The 19,247-nt window shown below is 51.3% G+C and overlaps 1 protein-coding gene across 22 annotated transcripts in view; it reads right to left on the reverse strand.

The window, feature by feature from the left end:
- Positions 1 to 1,118: 1,118 nt before the first annotated feature.
- The window catches only part of PHACTR1 (phosphatase and actin regulator 1), a 559,986-nt gene continuing 541,857 nt past the window's right edge, over positions 1,119 to 19,247 (reverse strand). For all 22 annotated transcript variants that reach the window (XM_072729123.1, XM_072729124.1, XM_072729127.1 and 19 more), the window contains 5 exons: positions 16,192 to 16,247; positions 11,385 to 11,446; positions 7,448 to 7,588; positions 5,260 to 5,336; positions 1,119 to 4,390 (listed from right to left, as the gene is read on the reverse strand). In XM_072729123.1, coding sequence (XP_072585224.1) covers positions 4,375 to 4,390; positions 5,260 to 5,336; positions 7,448 to 7,588; positions 11,385 to 11,446; positions 16,192 to 16,247 — 352 coding nt within the window. In that variant the 3' untranslated portion in view covers positions 1,119 to 4,374. The remainder of the gene's footprint in view (positions 4,391 to 5,259; positions 5,337 to 7,447; positions 7,589 to 11,384; positions 11,447 to 16,191; positions 16,248 to 19,247) is intronic.

Raw genomic sequence — 19,247 nt, forward strand, 5'->3', positions numbered from 1 at the left:
TGTTGGGGGTGTTACCAAAGCTTTTCTTTATAGGTCTTTTACTCCCTGGGATAACCGTAGTCCTGTTCTGCCAATTAGATGTATCAAAGTCAGAGAGCTCTGGAGGGGAGCAGAGGGCAGGATGGGGGCAAAGCTTTCTGTCTGAAACCTGAAACCCTTTCTGTAAATGCCAGCCCTCTCTGCTGCTGCCACTCCTGCTCCAGGAGCCCTGCGGCTAGTACAGGTGAGAGCTGGTGCAGTGATGCAGAAGGCTAACATCCAATGGCCTTTGCAGCTGTTGCTTAGCAAAGAAGTAAGTAGTGCATGTGGTCAGTCCAACCTTCTGAGGCTGGATATTCCCAGGATAAGGAAGAGCAGCTCCCTTTGTTCCACACCTTGCTACTCAGAAGCATGATTCCTGGACCAGCAACATCAGTGTGTCCTGAGAGCTAGCTAGAAATGCAGAAATCTCAGGACCACCTAGACTTACTAAGTTGGCATCTGGGAGACTGAGCATATGATATCTAGTAACCTTACCCACCTAAAATGTAGCCAGAAAGCACTGAGGTCCCTCTTGCTTCCCTCCAGAACCTTCCAAGAGACAAGTTAGAACCAGAAAGATAAGTGATAAAGCTCTTAGCTTTACAGGGCAAATACTCAAGACTTGTCCTGGAGACAGAGGTAAGTACTCAAAAGCAAAGTAGTTTGGGACTTTTGCTTTGGGGCAGTGACACCCCACAGGCTCCCCAAGCCATTGCTGCTATATAAAGCTGTCTGATATCACATATTACAGAGATGACTCTGAGGGATTTAACAAGTTAACTTATATTCATTATTCCTAGATTATTAAAGAACAGACAGTTGGGTGCTACATCTTAGTCCTATAAAGCTAATTTATGTACAGCCATCCTTCCCCCCAATAATACCTGATACATGAAGTGGTTTTCCATCTCCATAACTCTGTTTGCTGATGAACAGACCTGCCTTCCTCCCAAACCCAGTCTTCAAAGTGTTTTCAGTGGTTGATAAAACACACAGGAGTCGAGGAAATTTTTTTAGACTTTTTTTTTTTTTTTGGTTTGTTTTTAAAGAAACTGCATACATCATCAGAGACAAACAATAATTTAAATACCATGCAGTTTCTGTATGTACAAAACCTAGGCCATAGAGATCCAGTTTAATTTGTATTCTATTTACATTGTCTTCCTCATACAGCCATCATCTGTTAAATTAGAACACAGGAGAGCGCTCCTATACACAGACAAACTATGTACAGACACCCGGGAAGCAACTGGAAAAAGCAACTGGTTTGGGGATTAACAGACAGATGGGAAGAAAAAGTCATCTAAGGTGACCTTCACCCACTGGCTGTGCATGGGGAGAGCCTGAAATCCCATTCACCGAAGCACACACCACGATATTCATTCGGCAAATATAAATACACGTTCATAAGCGGGAGAAAAAATAAACTCAGGTTTTTATCACATCTACCATCACATTGTTTGGTTTCTCTAATTTGACATAAAGGCTAAAGTTTTAAAAGTTTTACAGGGCTTTGAGGGCCTTTGGAGAGGAATAGATAGCAATTTTGAAAGAGCAAGTAGGCCAATGGCAGTCCTTTCTGTCACAGATGGTGGTGGGGAAGTTGGGGCAATGTCTGATTTTGGGAGGGAAACCTTTTGATTTGCGAAATTTCACATTGTTCCTCTCACGCTAATCCAAATCACAAAAGGCTCAACTGGGAATGTATACGTACAAGACCTTTGAGAACTGCAGCTTTTTCAGAAAATGGATGCATTTTAAAACCACCTAGCCCATCTCACTTTTTTTTTTTTATTTGTAACTTCTTCCAGTTGTCCTAACAATATGGCAATAAAGAAATGTGGATAGATTTCTCTAAAGACCTCAAGAGTTCACAGAAGGAAAGAGACGGAGGCCCCATCCTGTGGTCCACTGAGATTGCTGAGCCCCCTAAAGTGGGCTTGAAATAGCCCACTTGGATGGTAGGTGAGATTTCAGGGGTGTGGAAGGTTCACCCCTAATTCCTGCAACTGACTTTTCAAAAAGGGTGCTCTGCAGGAATGGAAGTGGAAATTGTGTTCCATATCTTCCATGCTCAAAGTGGACTGCACTTTGGGCAGGATACCTGGGCTACTGGCTGGCTGCAGGGAAACTGAGCTGGGCATCATGTTCCCAGGGCTTCAGAGGCCCCAGAACCAAAGCCAGCAGAGAAGCCATTGGCCTTCAGAGGAGGAGTCCAGGCAATGGAATGAGTTCCCATAGGACTCGCTCCTGGGCCCAGGGAAGGCCCGACCACTGTGCCAGGGCCCTGTGAGCCACACGAAGACAGCTGGGAGTCACAGGAAGCTCCGACTCAAATCCTGGCAAGGCAGGCACCTCTGCCTGGAACACGTGCCTGCCGTAAAGAAGTCAAACGAAAGAGCCCTACATCTTTCGTCATACCATTTGCACATTCAAACGTCAGTAAGCCTTTCGGGAAGACTGTGTTTACACAGCCATACTGAAATCCCGACCACATTTTCCCTGAACAATATACCTTCCCACGACAGTTAACTATTCAGATTCAACATTCAAAGAAAAAAAAAAGGATCTAGTGATGGCAGCCCTCCTTGGGCTGGGCAGTGGCGTGCTCACTCCAGATGGCAGGAGAAAAGCGCACGACAGCTTTGCAACGGCTAGTGGGCACTGCCTAAAGAACTGCCCTGAGGTCCCCCCCAAAATATGCCCAGCTCCTGGATTAATGCTGGCCAGAGGAGCTGTTAACGCCTGCCGAAAATTAAATGGCCTCACTGAGGGGTGTGCCTCCCCAGAGTAACGCTTTCCACACGTTTTGGGGTGGGAGCCGCTTAACTCCTTTTTGTGACGGCCAATCTGGCATCTCTCTGACTCTTGGGCTGTGTGGAGGGGAGCGAGCCATTACCCAGAGAAGTGGTGGTAACGGTGAGACCACAACAGAAAGCCAGGCAGAGCTGTGTGCCTGAGGGCCCTATGAGGTCTGTTAGGAAGGAAAACAGAAGAAGCTGCAATGGGCCTCAAGAGAGTTGTTAGGGCTTGGGGGCTGTCCTTCCTCTCACTGCACATCCTTATCCCTGTTGTCCCTCTGTCAGAAGAGCACTGCCTTCCTGTGGTCCCAAGTGAATGGGACAGTGGGAGAGACATCTCCAATCAGTCTTACCAGCACCATGAGGGAGAGGAAGGATTCTCTCCAGATAGGAGCAGGAAGGTACAGCATGAGCAGGCGTGGCTGGTGTTTGCACGATTCTGGCATATGCCAAACCCTGAAGCTCCTCCACGGAAACTCTTCAGTGCAAAGAAAGGAGACTAGAAGGCCATCAAGTGGTTCTGGAGTACCAGTCCCTCAGTGACTGGACAGCCAGCCTTTCAGGACTGGTTTCTGGCTTGCATGCATTGGTCCTATACTCAGAGGCTGTTTGTTAACTTCCATTCCACACAGTCACTCACCCCGGGGTGCGCGGAGAAAATGAAGAACGTCAGCCAAGCAGTTTCTTACCCCAGCCTTTCTGTCCTCAACAGGGTCCTTACACTCGGATGCACGAATACCACAGGAGTACCACAGCCGTGGCTGTGCGCATAAGATCACCCGTGACATTTGGCTTTTTGGACACAGACGGGTCAGTTAATTTGAACTGAGCAGATGACAGTTTTCCCTTCTAAACCAGAGCTCCCTGGAAGGCAGCTCAGCTCAGTCTGCGGGGACACGACAGGTACAATGCCGGGAGCACACGCTCTTGGGACCAAAGGTCAACCACAGATGCCCCCAGAAAAGCACCTTCCCTTTCATTCACCGTATGGATGATGGCTAGAGGGAGAGGAAGGACAGGGGCAACTGAGGACAGTGCTCCCTTTCAGCATCCTCCTCCTAAGAGGCCCCCGAGCCCAATACCGCGCCTGGAGCCAGTGTGTCTGGCCGAGTCTAGAAGGCCTACCAGACCACTTGCTTTGCACAGTCATATCCAGGCCAAACACACTGCTTCGGCCTTCTTTGGACCCTGGTGACACACACTTTAGGAGAAGAGCTTGGCTGGGGCCTAAATGAGCCTAAATGAGGTTGGCCTGCCGGGCCTGGCTGGAGAGGACCGGGCCCGCTCCGAGCGCTGGGAAGCCTTCAGTCCGGTCTGCCGGTGCCCTCCGTATCAGCGGTGGTGCCAGCAGCTCTGATCATGGAGCGGTGACCATCGCGTTTTCGCAAAGAGAATCCTGATCATGTTTCCTTTTATTTTTCTTCTTCTTCTTTTTAAAAAAGGCAGTTCAGAAGATTTACATCATAATGGGGAAGTGAATAAATACCAGCACTTATGGTTCTTATAAATTTATGTTTTGAAGACAGCATAGCACTCAAGAGGAATTGGACTGTTAAGGTCGGTGAAACCTAGAAAAACAAATAATTAAATCAAGACCAAGGGGCTGCCAAAGGTGCCAGACACCTCCATCCAAGCTTCCCATCCTCAGATTCCCCACTGCTGACAAGTGCCAAGTTGAATCTGGTTTGACCTCCACGAAAAGGCACATCCCTACAGAACTCCTGAGGTCCTTGAGCCCCATGGGATTCACCTTTGATTTTGGGATGGTCTAATTTGGAGCTCCTGGGGGTCAAACCGGATGGCCCTGCTAGCCCTCAGCCCATGCTCTCAGCTTGGACTCAGCAGCCAGGTATAGTACCTGGCCTGTGTCTCCGAGTCCACGCACTATAGAATTGGTACGTCCTGTTTCTCTAAGATGTTCACCAGTGAGTACAAGTCCTAAGAATTAAGTCGATGTCTCTGTTGCTAACTAGCCATGTGACTTTATATCAGCCCCTTAAATCTCTCTATGCTTCAGTCTGGAATCATAGGAGGGAACCTCCACCTTGAAAGTCCCGTGTGGATTTGGTATTTCTGCCCAGGTTTGGCTTGGGCCGAGCTGTAAACTCTCACTGGTCTTGACTTCTCAGCTTGTCTCCATAGAAACCCACTCTGGCATCATTGGTGGCTCAGCACTTATCAGATCTTTAATCAGATCTTTAGTTTGGATAATTTAAAAACTAGGCTTCCAGAAGCTCCCATTTAGCCTGGGCTGTAATGTTCCTTCCCCGAGCTTTGGTAACCGTAGGGGAACTTCACACTGACCTCTCACCTTCTTTTGCGCCACACCTGCCACCCAACCTGTGATCCAGAAGCAGATGGGATAGTTTTGTCTGGAAGCAAATATTACAGTTTTTTTGGGGGGGGGGAAGGGAAAAGAACTGCTTGGTACACTAACCTTGTTAAATGTCTACTCAATTCATGAACTTCCATTTCAGTGCTTTTAAATTCATTGAGCTCCTTTCGAATGGCAGCCTGGAATAAAGAAAATCCTGTGAACATGCAGAAGAGGCAGATGGAAAGGAGTTCACCTCTATTTTCTGTGTTCTTCGACAAAGCCGTTCGACAAAGTACGTAACACGAATTCTCTCATGGGGAGGGGAAAAAATCACCCAGAACCTACTAAGGATCCCCCTCCTGCTAAATGTAAATTGTAAATGGTGGTACGTGGCATGTTGCCCCAAGTGTTGTCTTCCTGTCTCCATGGAGCACTGCTGTCTAGGCAGCCACAGCCCACACAGATCTGCCCCACACTCCTTGGGGCTTTAAATGTCAACCTCTCATCTTCCCTGGGGAAATGATCTGAGCTCACTATGGGCAGGGTGATGCCTCACGATGGATCCTTCTAGAAGGGTGGGTGATTGCGCCATCCTGTGATGTATAAAGCCCCCACTCGTTGACAGCTCCATTGACTCTAAGGTGGCTGTGCCATCATCAAGGCCATGGGCCATGTGTGGATGGCCGCCTCCTCCCAGCACTGTCCGCAGATGTGCAGTGGCCAAGAGGAGAGTCAGGCAATCACACCAAAAGGACTGGTGAGGATGGACGGGATAGGAGGTTTGGCATTGGAGGAAACCTCACTTCTTCCTTGGGGGCTGAAATTCCTTAGGTAGGATCAGTGTGGCTCCCCCTCAAGAGAGGTGGCACACACGACCTCTGTGCCTGTTTATCAGCCTGAGACACCGCTTCCTGTTCCTCTGCCACAACAGCCTGTGAGGAACTAGAGAGTTCCCTGCTGCTCACAGTTTTAGCACGTGTGTGTGGAGACATGCTGTGCTTTTCCTCCACTTTTGCTGATCCCTCATCCTTGGTAAGCCAGCACCCTGTCATCAGAGCAGGAACAAAGGCAACAAGGGCCAAGGCCCCTTCCTGCGTTCCTGTGTATGTGACACAACCGCTTGGGACTGAGTGTGTGTATGTGTGGTGGATGGTGCTGCCGTTCCCTGGGTCAATTCCCACAGATGCCTGTACAGGGAAGAGGGGAGTGCTGTGTTTAAGAGGGGGCAGAGGTTTCCGTTCCTCAGGACCTGTGGGGTGGACCCAGCATGTGGAAAGCACCTCTGGAAAGTCTGTCTGCCTCTGGCCCCATCGTTCCTACTCGAGTGCAACAGCTTCCCTGCGTTCACACTGCCTGCACTTGGTCAGGCCGGAGACTGAGCTGTAGATGACCTCGCCCTGTGGTTCATATAAGAACAACACTGGCTCTGGGAATTCATGGGCAGGACTCTTTAAGAGAAGGCCCCCAGTGTACCCCAGACTCCTCCCACTGTTAACTTGCACATGGGACATAGTCATTAATTTAGACTTTTTTGTTAGTACCTCATGGTGACCGGACTAGAGTCACAAAGGATTACAAAGCAGAGGTTCATTTTGATACATGGTCCAGTGGACAAGTAAGAATGAGGTCTCTCTCTCTAAGTAGAGGGAGGGCTTGAACCCATGATCAAGACCTGAGCTGAGATCAAGAGTCAGACACCTAACCAACTGAGGCACCCCAGTGCCCCAAGAATGATGAATCTTTTGCCTCCCTGCATTTCCTATAAAACAAACTCAACTTCAGATTATTTGTTTTCCAAATGGATGAGTGTTTAGTGTAGCGAGGCAGATTTCACGGTCCCTGTGATCTGTGTCCCGTTTCTACCATCAGGTTATAATAATTTACAGAGTGAGTTTGTCTCTTTGTGGTTTTTTGAATCCTGCTCCGAGGACAGCGTCCTGCTCACCAAAGGTCCACAATAGGTGTGGAGCCTGGCACCTGTGAGCAGTTGTGTGCCCATACAGGGGCTATTCTGTTCCTCTGGGCACAGCCTCCACACTGCCTGTCCTCCCGCTGTCATGCAGCATATCTGTGACTGTCTCGCGCCTTCTCTGGAGCCGTGAAGAGTCAATTCAGTGACCTCCCTGCAGAGTATCTGGAGCCCAGGGGTGAGGTTTGGGGACATGGTGCCCTTGGCTCGGCAGGCAGGCCCCGCAGCCCTGCGGCACCCCCATTACTGACACCGTGACCTCAGCTTCGCAGCTGTCCGCGACACAGGGGCCAACTGAGGCATGAGGACCCCCCACCCCACCCCGGGCCCTCTGCTTACTTTGTCAGCAGCGGTGAGGCGGGTCCATGGCTTATCGGCCCTGCGGTCATAGTCCTGAGCATCAGCCACCTCCACATAGTCGCTGAAACGGATGAGGATCTTTCTTTCTCTAAGTTCTTCCACTGTGGGTCTTTGGCTGAGCTGCAGGGGAGGAGAGAGACAGACCCCGTCAGCCGGAGGAATTGAGGCTGCCGGGTCAGTCTGTGAATTTACGGGCGGGCGAGGTGAGAGGCAACAAGATGCGACACAAAGAGTGAGGGGGCAGGGCCCTGGGGGCGGGGGGTACCTAGGGCTTCCGACTCCTGGACCTGGGCCTTTGCCAGGACTCTGAGACAGAGCTTCATTGCCCCTGGAGCTATCTACAGGTTTCTCCGGATAGACAGCCTGCGGCTCTTCACGACACTGCAGTGTCCCCTCGCACGCAGCTCCTCCGTCTGCGTGGGTGTGGATTTTCCCACACCTGTGCTACTTCTCCCCATGGGTGACAGGCACCTTCCATTGTGCTTCTGTCTCATTTTGGTTTTGTAAGTCCACATCCATGTGTCAAATTGAGTGTGCTCTGCAGGATGGGTGTGTAAATCATTTTAAATGTGTGTGTGTGTGTGTGTGTGTGTGTGTGTCTCAGATGCAAAAAAGGTGTATATGCAAACAGTATGCAAAGTCAGGGTATGCAGGGATGATTAGGAGGTCAGAGGAGACCCTGCCCGTCAGGGAGTTCCAAAGAAAAGCCAGTTCACAAATGTAGAGCTGGGCTTGGTTTCTGCCAGGGAAGCCGGGGGACAGGCCTACGGGATGGGTCTGTGGGAAGGGGCATGAGGAGGAGGAGGAGGAGGAGGAGGAGGAGGAGGAGAATTCACACGGACACGGACGGAGCCCCCTCCAGGTCCTAGTCACCAACACCCTGCCTTTTACTTAAATGGCACAAGAGTGATGTTTCTATTATCATTTCCTGCCACTCGGTTTTTCTCCTGGAGCAACACTGTCGCTCTTTCTTTAGGAGACCGTCTATTCATGTTATTTAAAAGCAATTTTTCCTCTAAGCCCTAGACTGTATTTACTTCTATTAATAGAAAACACAGTCAGATACAATCTTCACCGCCAAGGTGCATGAAACAAACACCCACAAGTGAATCCAAACCACCCTGGCTTTTTGACCCAGTCTCCTGCAGCTGCCCTGTACCCCCGGCTGGTGCCAGAGCGCTCCAGCTTGCTGCCGGCTGGCTGACAGTGGTTGATGGTTAGATCTAACCCCAAGCAGGGTTAGATGACTGCCAGGCTGGTATTGGACAGAATGGAGCTGGGCATGGTGAGGTTCCAGATAGGGCCAGAGCAGCGTGCCGCTCCCTCCTGGCCGGTGGTTGGGAGATCTGGGAAGCAGAGGCCTCAGGGGCTGTGGCACCAGCCTACTTGCCTGGACAACATGTGGCTCCCTGAGTTTAAGTGATTCCAGTCTGTGCTGAGAGAGCCCTAGCTTTCCTAGGACAGGACCTTCTGGCAGCAGTGCTGGCCTGTCCCAGGAAACCATAGGTGTCCCAGGCTTTATGGGTCCATCCTGAATCGAAAATGCGTTCTCTAAAATGTGAGTTCAGGGAGCTTTTGCACTATCATTAAAATACATACAGACATATGCTGTTTCCATACCCCTCCCACCCGAAATCCTTTGGTATTTCTTAGGACTAGCAAGATTTACCACGGGGGGGGGGGGGGGGGGGGGCGGGGGTTGGACAAATGGTGTTAATTTCTAAATACACCATGACCAGAGAAAGGTTAAACATGGAATTTCTAGTTTTTATTTCTGGAAATCATGATCTGGATATTTTATGAATAGACTTAACGGCAGAAATCTGGAGTGAACAGGAAACTAAATGTTAGATCTAAAGGTCAGTGACTATTTTTCATGCCTGAATTCCATGGAGACATTAGGCACCATCTCTGCAAATCAACAAGGCATTGCACCCAAGTGCGTTGAGGGAGGGAGGGAGTGAAGGCACCAACTTCTTCCACTGGGAGAGTCTCAGGGGTTGTGGAACCAACCAACCAACCACCCCCCTCCGGACTCTTCCCTGGGAGCTTGGGCTCGTGCTCCTGGCTCCTCGGGGTACAAAAACCTGGGCTCCCTCCTTAGAGGGTGAAGACATAATTTTTGTGGCCAAAGTAAGGTTTCTGGGGATGGTGGGCTAGCAGCAGGGGTAGGGAGCAGGGGTCGGTAGCATTGCATTTTAACCTACAGCAGAAATATCATTTGCAACCAAATACTGAAGAGTAAGCTACCTGAGACCCAATTCCCACTATCAATACAACTTGATCCAAGTGCATGTCCCCTCCTCCCCTCCATCTTTCTGTCTCTCCTTCATTCTTCCCATCCATTTAGCTAGCTAGCATTTTTTTTTTTTTTTGAAAAGGGGAGGCCAGCATTTCCTAAAAGACGGAGCATATAATTTTTAAGTTAGTCTCAACTTGGCTGAAGAATAAGACTGGTCTTTTGCTATCCGAATCAGCTCCTGGGTTCCACTGTTCTCACTAGTACATTAAAATTAGATGGAGCTGCACTTAGGAAACCCTTGGACTGCAGGTAACTGAAATGCGGGCACCACCACTGGCATCTGGTCTTGCTGCACTCAATGCTCCAGAGGGAAAGGACCCGCCCAGGGCCAGGAGGCCATATGAAGTCCCGACCTACCGGCAGGCTCACATCTCTGTCGGCAAAACCAGATGGAAAAGCTCCTTCCAGCCTCTCCCTTAAAAGCACTTCTCCCTTCCCTTAAAGTCATTATTTTTCATCCTCCATGCCAGCCCCAGGGAGGGCAGATGCAAAAATTATCAGGCAGTTTTCTTGGGGGGAAGGAAGGAGAGCTAATGGGGAGGAAGAGGAGCCAGTCCAGGGGGATGCCACCATCATCTGGCCTTTCAGGCACTTGTTTGTCCTACTCCTTATAACTGGGGTGGCACTGGGTTTGTCACCAGATGTATGGGATGTTCCAAGTGAGAGTAAGTGCCGAGAAACACAAATCATCACCCTAATAGTTTGTAGGGCATGTTTTAGGATCTCTGAATTTCTTCCTTCATATAATATTTCTAGGGAGAAAAACCCATTAATAAACCTTTAAAAATTAATTTTAATGGGTCTCTTAACTGTCTCTAAGATTTGAGTATCTTTCTCTCAAGACGGTCACTGTAGGAGGCTGATTAAAAACAGAATGTAGTATTGTTTCTTGTGTGCTATCAATTAATTAAATGCGTCAACGCCATCCAAGAATAGCTTCAAATAAGAGTCTGTTATTAGGCCACTCATATAGAATTGGATCCATTTGGGTCTACTTTGCTTGGCCAACCCGTCTATTTTGGGGGTTAAACATACATAAAAATTCTGGCTTTATAAGATTTTATCTGCTTTTCCAACACCTTCAGTAAATTGTTCAGTACTTTCGGCATTTTCCTAATTCAGTAATTCGTGCTGGACTTGGCCTAATGAAGTCAATGAGTTCTCAGTGAATAGGTAAGGAATAGTATGGGGGGCGGGGGGCAAGGGAGATTTCCTCTCCCTGGGTCACAGCACATAAGTGCAATATATTTGCATTGCTGATTCTGAGAACGCATTTCCAGTGCTCAGTGAGGTGAACTTTTAGCGAATTTGGTGAATTTTTAAAAAACAAAATATTCACGGTTAACTGACATATGATGCACCTGACATTAAATTGCTTTGGGTGGGGGAGGGGGGCGTGTCCCCAAAAAAATCAAGCAGCACAATGTGACCCGCCGAAAGGACTGAGGGGCATGAGATGGAGCTGCCCACTGTCCCCGGGAGAGGCCGTGTGGGGTCCAGAGAGCCGCTTGCTCTTGGGGCCAAGGAGCAGGACGGCGGGGAGCGCCTGATCCGTCCCGTGGGCCACGTGGGCCACGTGCTCTCCTGCCCCAGCCCCAGGGTGAAGCCGCTCACCTTGCGGGTTAGCCTCCTCTTGATCTCTCTTTTCTCCTCTTGTTCTTCCTGTTCATTCCGAGCTGCAAGAAACATTGAAGAACGCCCCTGATTTTGGGAAACCGAGTCGCACGCAGGCGAATCCTGCGACCATCCGCTCGGGGTGCTCTCCCAACCGCCCCTTGTGTCCACGGAGGGTGCGCTGGCCGCGGGCCTCCTCACTCATTTCTTTCCTGGGCCACGTGGAGGGGGCAGTCGAGTCTCCAGGCAGACGTGCGGGCTGAGAAGTGGGTGCGAGGCAAGGGGGGTGGGTCCCGCAAGGGCCCTGCAAGGTCCTACAACTGCTGTCAGTGGGGCCGGGCATCTGGGGAGAGAGGCGAGGCTCCCTGCTCTGGACGAGACCCGGGGGCCTGCTCCACTCTGCCGTGGGCCCCCCAGCGCCCGACAGGGGCTCGTGGGCACGTGGCCTCGGGCCTGGCGCTCGGTGGGGACCGGACAGAAGGTGGCCTGCGGGGGCACCTGCCACTCGCCACCGCCACCGAAACAGGAGGCGGCCCGACTGCCGCCAAATGCCAGCCTGCGCTGCACGAGGAACTTCAAAGCGCTCACCTTTCGTAAGCCCTGATTCCATTAATTCTTTGACTCTTCCAAGAAGTCCACAGAACAGGTGGGAGGCCAGAGTGTGGGACACAATTGCCTGCATTTAGACTTTTTAGGGAGTGTCTCAGGAGAGGACTTCGGAGTCTAAGCGTTCCCAGCTTAATAGGTGGGCTGACTTACTCATCAGATGTTTAAAGAGCCGTAGGTTAGAGGGTCTGGGGATGGAGCAGAGATTTGGAGGGCAGGGAATGCGGCTGATTTCTCCTTGTGAGCAAAGCGGGTGATCTTCCTCCCGGGCTTGGGGTTGGAGGCATGGGTAGAAGCCTGGCATTGCCCATCAGACCACATCAAAGAGGGTCTCTGCTTCTCACCCACGGAATCTAGAACACCCCGGGCACTTGGCACTTGTTCTCTCTCATTTGGAAATCACTGTCGTTAAATTAGGTTTCAATAACTCGACTCCTCTTATCAGTGCACACTTGCAATTCAGTCATCTCAGGATAGAACGGGTCTCTAAAAAAGGGAAGCCGCTGTGCCCAGGAGTGGGGTCCTACCCAGCTTCTCCTTGCCGGCCCTGGCAGCAGCCACCACAACCAGAGGCAACTCACGCTGCGGGTGGCCACTTCCTCAGGCCCTGAGCGACACCCCCAGGGGCACAATTTGGCCTCTGTGAGTGCCTGGAGTGGGGTCCAGTTTCAGGATCTTGTAAGGGGCACCAGGGATGCCCACATCCTGCAGTGGGCCAAGGTGACCAGAAGACCCCACTGCAACATGCCCCACAGGGCCCCAACCTCCCCACCCCTGCCCCTGCTCCCCCCTCACCTCCAGGAGAGCTCCTTCCTAAAAGATCTTCCTTTAAAGATCTAATCTCCCTCCCAGAGTTCCCTTTAAAAATGCAAGTTTGTCTTGGATAAAAACTCATGAAACTAGTCAGCCATTGACATCTTAGTATGAATCAATCTATCAGAGATAAATTGGGAGGCAGAAAGAAGAAGGGAGATTGCAGACAAGTGCACTGGTAGGTGGCCCAAGGATGCAAGATGTTGAGTCTGGATAGTGAGGACCCCAGGGGGTGGCTCCAGGGCCCTTGGTTAAAATGTACAGGCTCATGGGATAGTAGGTCCATGAGGGCCCAAGAGACCAAGAGACGGCCTAGCCTAGCACTCCGTAGCTTGTAAATGATGATGTGAAAGCCCGGGGGAGTTAAGCGGCTGGTCACACGCGACAACACTACACGGCTACCTAACTCATTAGACAAACAGCCCAGCTCTTTTTTTTTCTTGCTAGAATAAGCTGCCTCTTCTCCTTGTCGTCTTCTGCTTGGGGCCGGTCCCTCCTCTTCATTCCTGCTTCCTGGCCCCAGGCTCTGGCTGGGGCCTCCTCATCCTACAAGCCCCCCTGAGAGCCACCACAGAGCATGAAGCCATCTCCCGTGTGTGTGTGTGTGTGTGTGTGTGTGTGTGTGTGTGTGTGTGTGTGTTTCTTAGGTCCCCCCCGGGAGGGGGCGGGGCCGCCAGCTACCACCTGTGCAATCTATACCTTAGTTCAAAGCCATTTACAAACCCAGGGCCATGAATTCTTGGGCTGAGGGTACCAAGACAACCCCATTAGGCGACTGGGAAGAGAGGCTAGGAAGGGCCCGTGATGTCATTGTCTGCTGCCACCATCAGAGTGCACTCATTATGTGCTCAAATGTGCACAGTGTCTCATTGGCTGCCGGACAAAGCCAGTGCTGCCCTCCGGGGGTTGGCAGGGTGGGGCTGAGGTGGGCCGCAGACCCCAGGCCCCAGGGCTCAGCCCCCTCACACATGTGCTTCCTCAAATGATCTCAAGCTCAGAAAATAAGATTCAGAAGAACTGGTTTGAGGGTGTTCTCTCAGACCATGAAACATTTCTTGTTTAAGAATCAGAACAGATTACAAAAAAAAAAAAAAAACAAAAACAAACCCAAATATTAGGAAAACAAAGGTCCAGAACACAGGGGAAAAGTGAAGAGTTAATAGGAAGTAGAAGTTCATTTCTGAAAAGTTTTGGGACTGATATGATCAGCCTGTCTGAAGTTGGTCAGGCAGTTCTCTAATCTGGCCATTCCAACACGGTAAGGAGGGAGAGGGATCAGAACAGGAGGGGACCCTGGGAACGATGTCTAGACGGCTGCGTGGGTCGCCTGAATCTAAGCCGCTCGGGCTCACTAGATGCCTCTGAGATCTGAGTATCTTCCGAGACGGCAATAAAAGCCCAGCGTGAGGGACCCGTGGTCTCCCTGTACTCTCCCAGGGAGCTGGGGGCTTCAGACCTCCTCTTTCTAAAACCCGAGCCCTTGCTGAGGGAAGCACTATTTTCTGAAATCCAAACAGTCCCCCCAGAGGATTGTAGCCTCTTTGGGAGTAGGTTGGAGGCCACCAAACAGCCTGGCCCGGTAGGCAAACTGTACTGAGATTCCTCCAGAAGACAACAGATCTGGGTTAGGTGGGTGAGGTGTATGTGGGTGGGAAAGGAAGCATGTTTACCCGGTTTCCCGCTTCAGGAATAAATAGACACATGTCTTTCTTGTTCTGCAAACACAGAAAGCTTATGATGGATCACGTAGCAGAGATGGGGGCAGAAAGGGAGACACCACACAGGCCAAACACTTCCCTGACCATGGAAATCATCCGAAAAAAGGTCTCATTCATTTTACAGTATATTAGGCTTTGAAACTGCTAAGGGCACCTCTTGGTTAGAAAAAATACATATACACACATTCCTAGAGAACTGGGAATTAGGTGAGGTGCAGCCGACACTGAGGAAGGCCAGTCCTGAAAGCTGGGGAGGCAGCAGCCGGCCTGGAGCAGGGGGACAGGAGGTGGACAGAGGGCCACCCTCCACCCCAAAACCTCCCCAAGGTGAAATTCAACAGCTCACCCTCAGCAAACCATTCAAAGCTGACCGACTCCCAAGACCACAGTGGAGAGGAGTAGAAAAGCAAGATCAAGAGCGTTTAGTTTGGTCTAAGTGGAAATATCCAGCCACTCAAACTGAGGTTTCACGTGGTTGGATGTGTGTGTGTGTGTGTGTGTGTGTGCACACATGCGTGCACACGGCATGGCATTCCTAGGAAAGTCTCTGCAGCATGCATTTCTCTTTTCTAGGAAGAAACTAGAAGTGCACGTGTGTGTAGGGAGAAAGGGTCATGAATTAAACTATTAAACTATTAACTATTAAACTATTAAAAATAGTGTTTGTTGAGAGCATCTTGAGGACAGTGCTGGTGAGAGTAGTGATAATGAGGGGGCAGACATGGGCAGAGAGATTTTGTCGTTTTAATTAATAGCTCCCACCATATGGAGGAATCCCGGTGTCCCTGAGACGTTTTAGTTTCCTGTTGGTTGGCACTCAGTGGATTCCCTCTCTCCATCCCAGGGACTGCGTCCTGAGCCAAACAAGGGGCTCGTTCATGTTCTCCGGCCACAGCCAGAGCGACGGCCAGCTTCTCTTGGGCGAGAGCACTTGGCCGGCCTACCAAGGGCCAGTTGTATGAGTCCTGAAAGGTGGACCTGAAGCATTCTCACTTGGAAATGCTTTCCTAGGCTTCACATTTTTTAATTTTTAGAAACATTTTTAAGGATTTTATTTATTTGTGAGCAAGAGCAAGCGAGCACCAGCAGAGGGAGAGGCAGAGGGAGAAGCAGACTCTGCTGAGCAGGGAGCCCGTCACGGGGCTCGATCCCAGGACCCCGAGATCATGACCTGAGCCAAAGGCAGATGCTTAACCAACTGAGCCACCTGGGCGCCCCTCGACTTTACATTTAATTTTCAAAGGAAGGAGAGGGGTTTATCAACAGCAGCCAGCCGCCCCGGTTTCCCATGGCTGTCTACCTTATTTTAGCCACAGTACTTGTGGCTTTTAGGTCAGTTTTGGTTTGAAGGGGCCCCTGATTCTGCTCCAAATCATTTAGTGAGGTCACTGGCTCTAATGTTGCAGCTTCTCCGACTTTCCAGCCCACGAAAGGGCAGGTGGTTCTGCGGTCTGCGAGCGTCCCACGAGCCAGGGCACGCGCACCCGCCTCCTCTGCCGGGGAGGCCGCCCGGATGCCCTAACTCAGGAGGCTGGCAGGGCAGCAAGCATCAGAGCCCCTGGCGGTCCTTGCCACCTGGGGCACAGGTGAGAAACCTCGCGGCCGCCACCCCGAGCAAGAACCGAAGCCACCGCTCGGCATCCGCGATGGCCAGGGGCTGAGTCACTTACGTTTTAGAATGTTCCTCTGCTCCAGTTCCTCTGCTGTCGGCCTCTGGCTCAGCCGCCTACGGAAAAAATCCAGGAAAAGCTTTTGGACCATATCGTATCCTCCCTGGGTCATTAGTCTCGGCGGCCCGCGTAGATACATGAGGCAGGGAGAGTGGCTCCAATCGCTGTCCCATCCTGGGCCCCGGGCTGCGGGCCTTCACCACGGCCCCAGGCTCAGTTCCTCAATTTCAACCCCAGGAAAGGCACCGGGCGGCGCGTCCGGGAGCTGACCCTCCCCCTTCCCCTGCCCCCGCCCTCTGCAGCCCTGCTCCCCCACCGCCTGGGGCCACCGGGACTCTCCCCTTCACAGAGATCCCTTTCTTTCCTGTGGCCTCCTAACTAGGGGACCGTGGCCTCTGCCCTCCTCCACCCCCTCCCCCCCAGGCTAGAGCTCGCTTCTTGCCAAGTTTGTGCAGAGCCAGTTAGAGCACCAAGAGGGTCATGGCCCCGGGGGGATGCAAGACAGTGTGTCTTGTCTGCGAAGAACAATAGGTGCTCTTCTTCTGGTCTCCGCCCATCCCAGGGAAGGGACGGGAACAGCAGCGACACTCCTGTTGCCACTCCTGCTGCCGGCACCCGTAACTGAGCCCTACTGAGTGCAGCATCACAGCAGGGCCGTGAACTTGCCAGGATGCAACAGTGGCGGGCGGGGACAGCCAGCAGCGGCCCCTGCGTCCGGATTGAAGTCGGTGGCAGGCGGGCCGGGCACGCGGTGGTGCAAAAAGTTCTAGGAATGAGCAACACAAACCGTGCACCGCGGTATTCACGGAGATGCCTGCATTTTTTGAAGCTCTGGGCAGTTATCTCAAGACCCCCGCAAAGTTGAGCAGCCCGCTTCACCCCCGGGAGGAGGTGTGTGTGAGATGAGAAGGAGCCCGGCGGGGTGGGTGGGGAGGGGGTGCTCTCCTGGCAGCACAGGCTGTGCCCCCAATCCCAGCATTGGCCACCAGCGTCTCCGGCTGGCAAGGCGTCCACACCATGGAATCTCGAGAGAGACCCGGTGTGAAAACATCGTCCGTGGAGTTACCAAGTGCAAGCAGTTTAAATTCAATGCGACTTGTCACCTGTCATCCTCCTCATTGCCCTGGACTTTGTGAGACCCCATGTCATCACCATAGATGCTCTAGTAGGGAGGGCACGGGCTTTGATGCTACAGAAAGGATTTGGGGTCAGATGCTGCTCTGTAAACTATAGCACCCTGGAAATGGCTAGAAATTGTAATCCGAAGCATTTTTCAGTTTATAAGAGCGTTTTCATGTTCATTAGTCACGTTCCCTCCCAAATGTCCCATGAAGACACCGTTGCTTCCCACTGATCTGGGCCAGCTGTATATTTTGGAAATTTGCAATACTGGAGGCTCTAAATTGGGATTCCACAATCTCTAAGCCTTTCCGAAAATAGTACTCGCGGACCTGGGGAGGAAACCATGTCATTGGTCTGGAATAAGGACCACACTCAGACTGAGCTTCTCGGAGGCCCTGTCTCACCTTTCCATTTATCTTACCCCAGAACGCTCGCTTTGTCTGGAGGGATGTGCAGGTGGCTTTATGGGACCACTTGGTGGAACCCAGGCTCTGGGTGAAGCCAGGGTTTTAGGTCAGTAGGTTCTGATTGAAGCTCTGGATGCAAGCTTGCATCCCAGAAGCCTTATGGCCAGAAGCATCTGCAGAAAGTTCCCCCACTGGCTTGTGCTGAGAAGCCCACCGATTCTCTCCCCGGACCCACTGCCTGGCTCTGTGCTGGCTTTTTCATTCTTGCTTTCCCTTATGGGTCATGTTTGGAGGGGACAAAACAATAAGTGACTGAGCTCTAAGCAGGACAAATTCCATTAGCTAGGAGGCCTCGGAGTCAAAGACACACGCTTTCAAATGAGGCCCTCTGTTGAGGTGTCATTTCTCTTGAAAGGGTCTGAGAACATTGAGGCCGATCACGGCTATAAAACGTAGCAAAGCTCTCCCGAAGGACACGGGCGGCAATCAGTCGTTTTGGCTTTGAAGATGAGACTGGGTAGGGAAATGATACTGTGGCATTGTGATGACAAAGCACTAAACAGCTCAGGAGTTAGGGGATCTGGGTTCTCGTTCTCGCTCTGCTCAGAACCTGCTTTCTCGTGGACAAGGTGTGGGACTCCGCTGCGAATAATAAATAGCAATTTAATTGCCTAAGGCATGGTTTTTAGAAACATATGCTATGTACTTAGCCACATCTGAATGAGGACTGTTTTACTGCAAGTGAGCTGGGGAGGGAGGGATAGAAATAAGGATAGAAAGAAAGAAAGAAAAAAAAAGAAAAAAGAAAATGCATAATAAAAATAAATAAACCCATTTATTCATTTCACAAATTATTTGTTAGAGGCCAACTCTGTGCCAGGTTCTGTGTTAGGGGCACCGGGTGAGGACAAGCAGGTCAAGGTCCTGCCTCCAGGTGAGGCAGTCGTTCACCAGGTAGTCATGGAAGTAAGTAGGCCACGTATCTGTAGTAAAAGGCTTCCGACAGGAGGCACGTGCGTGGGGATTCTGACCCAATTGGGTCAGGAGAGGGTCCCCAGCAGAAGTGACACTGTGCCCCGATGTGAAGGGCAGAGGGAGCCACGTTGCTGGAAGGTGGACAGCCAGGGGAGGAAGGATGGTGGGGAACAGGCAGGTGCCAGACCGCGTGGCCTGTGGGGGCTGTGTTCGGGATTTTGGCAATGAGAAAGTTGATATTTTAGCATCAGTGAGGGGAAGGGTGAGTGAACATTTCAGATTTACAACGGATCTCCTTGGTGGTTGTCTGGAGAAGGGATTGGTGGCGAGGGGACAAGAGACGGTTTGGGAAGAAGCCACAGGAGGCTCCTGTGCAGATGGTAAGGGAGAGGGGACACCTGAACCAGGCGGTGGCAGCTGACATGGCCCGTTCTTAGGAAGCCAAGCAGACAGACCATGGAGTAGATGGACAGAGGCGGGAGAAGCAGGGATACATAAGATCTGTCTGTCTGTCTTAGGTTTCACGGCTTACACAACTGGATGGATGGTAAA

This window comes from Vulpes vulpes, chromosome 12, assembly GCF_048418805.1.
Source record: "Vulpes vulpes isolate BD-2025 chromosome 12, VulVul3, whole genome shotgun sequence".
NCBI lineage: Eukaryota > Metazoa > Chordata > Mammalia > Carnivora > Canidae > Vulpes > Vulpes vulpes.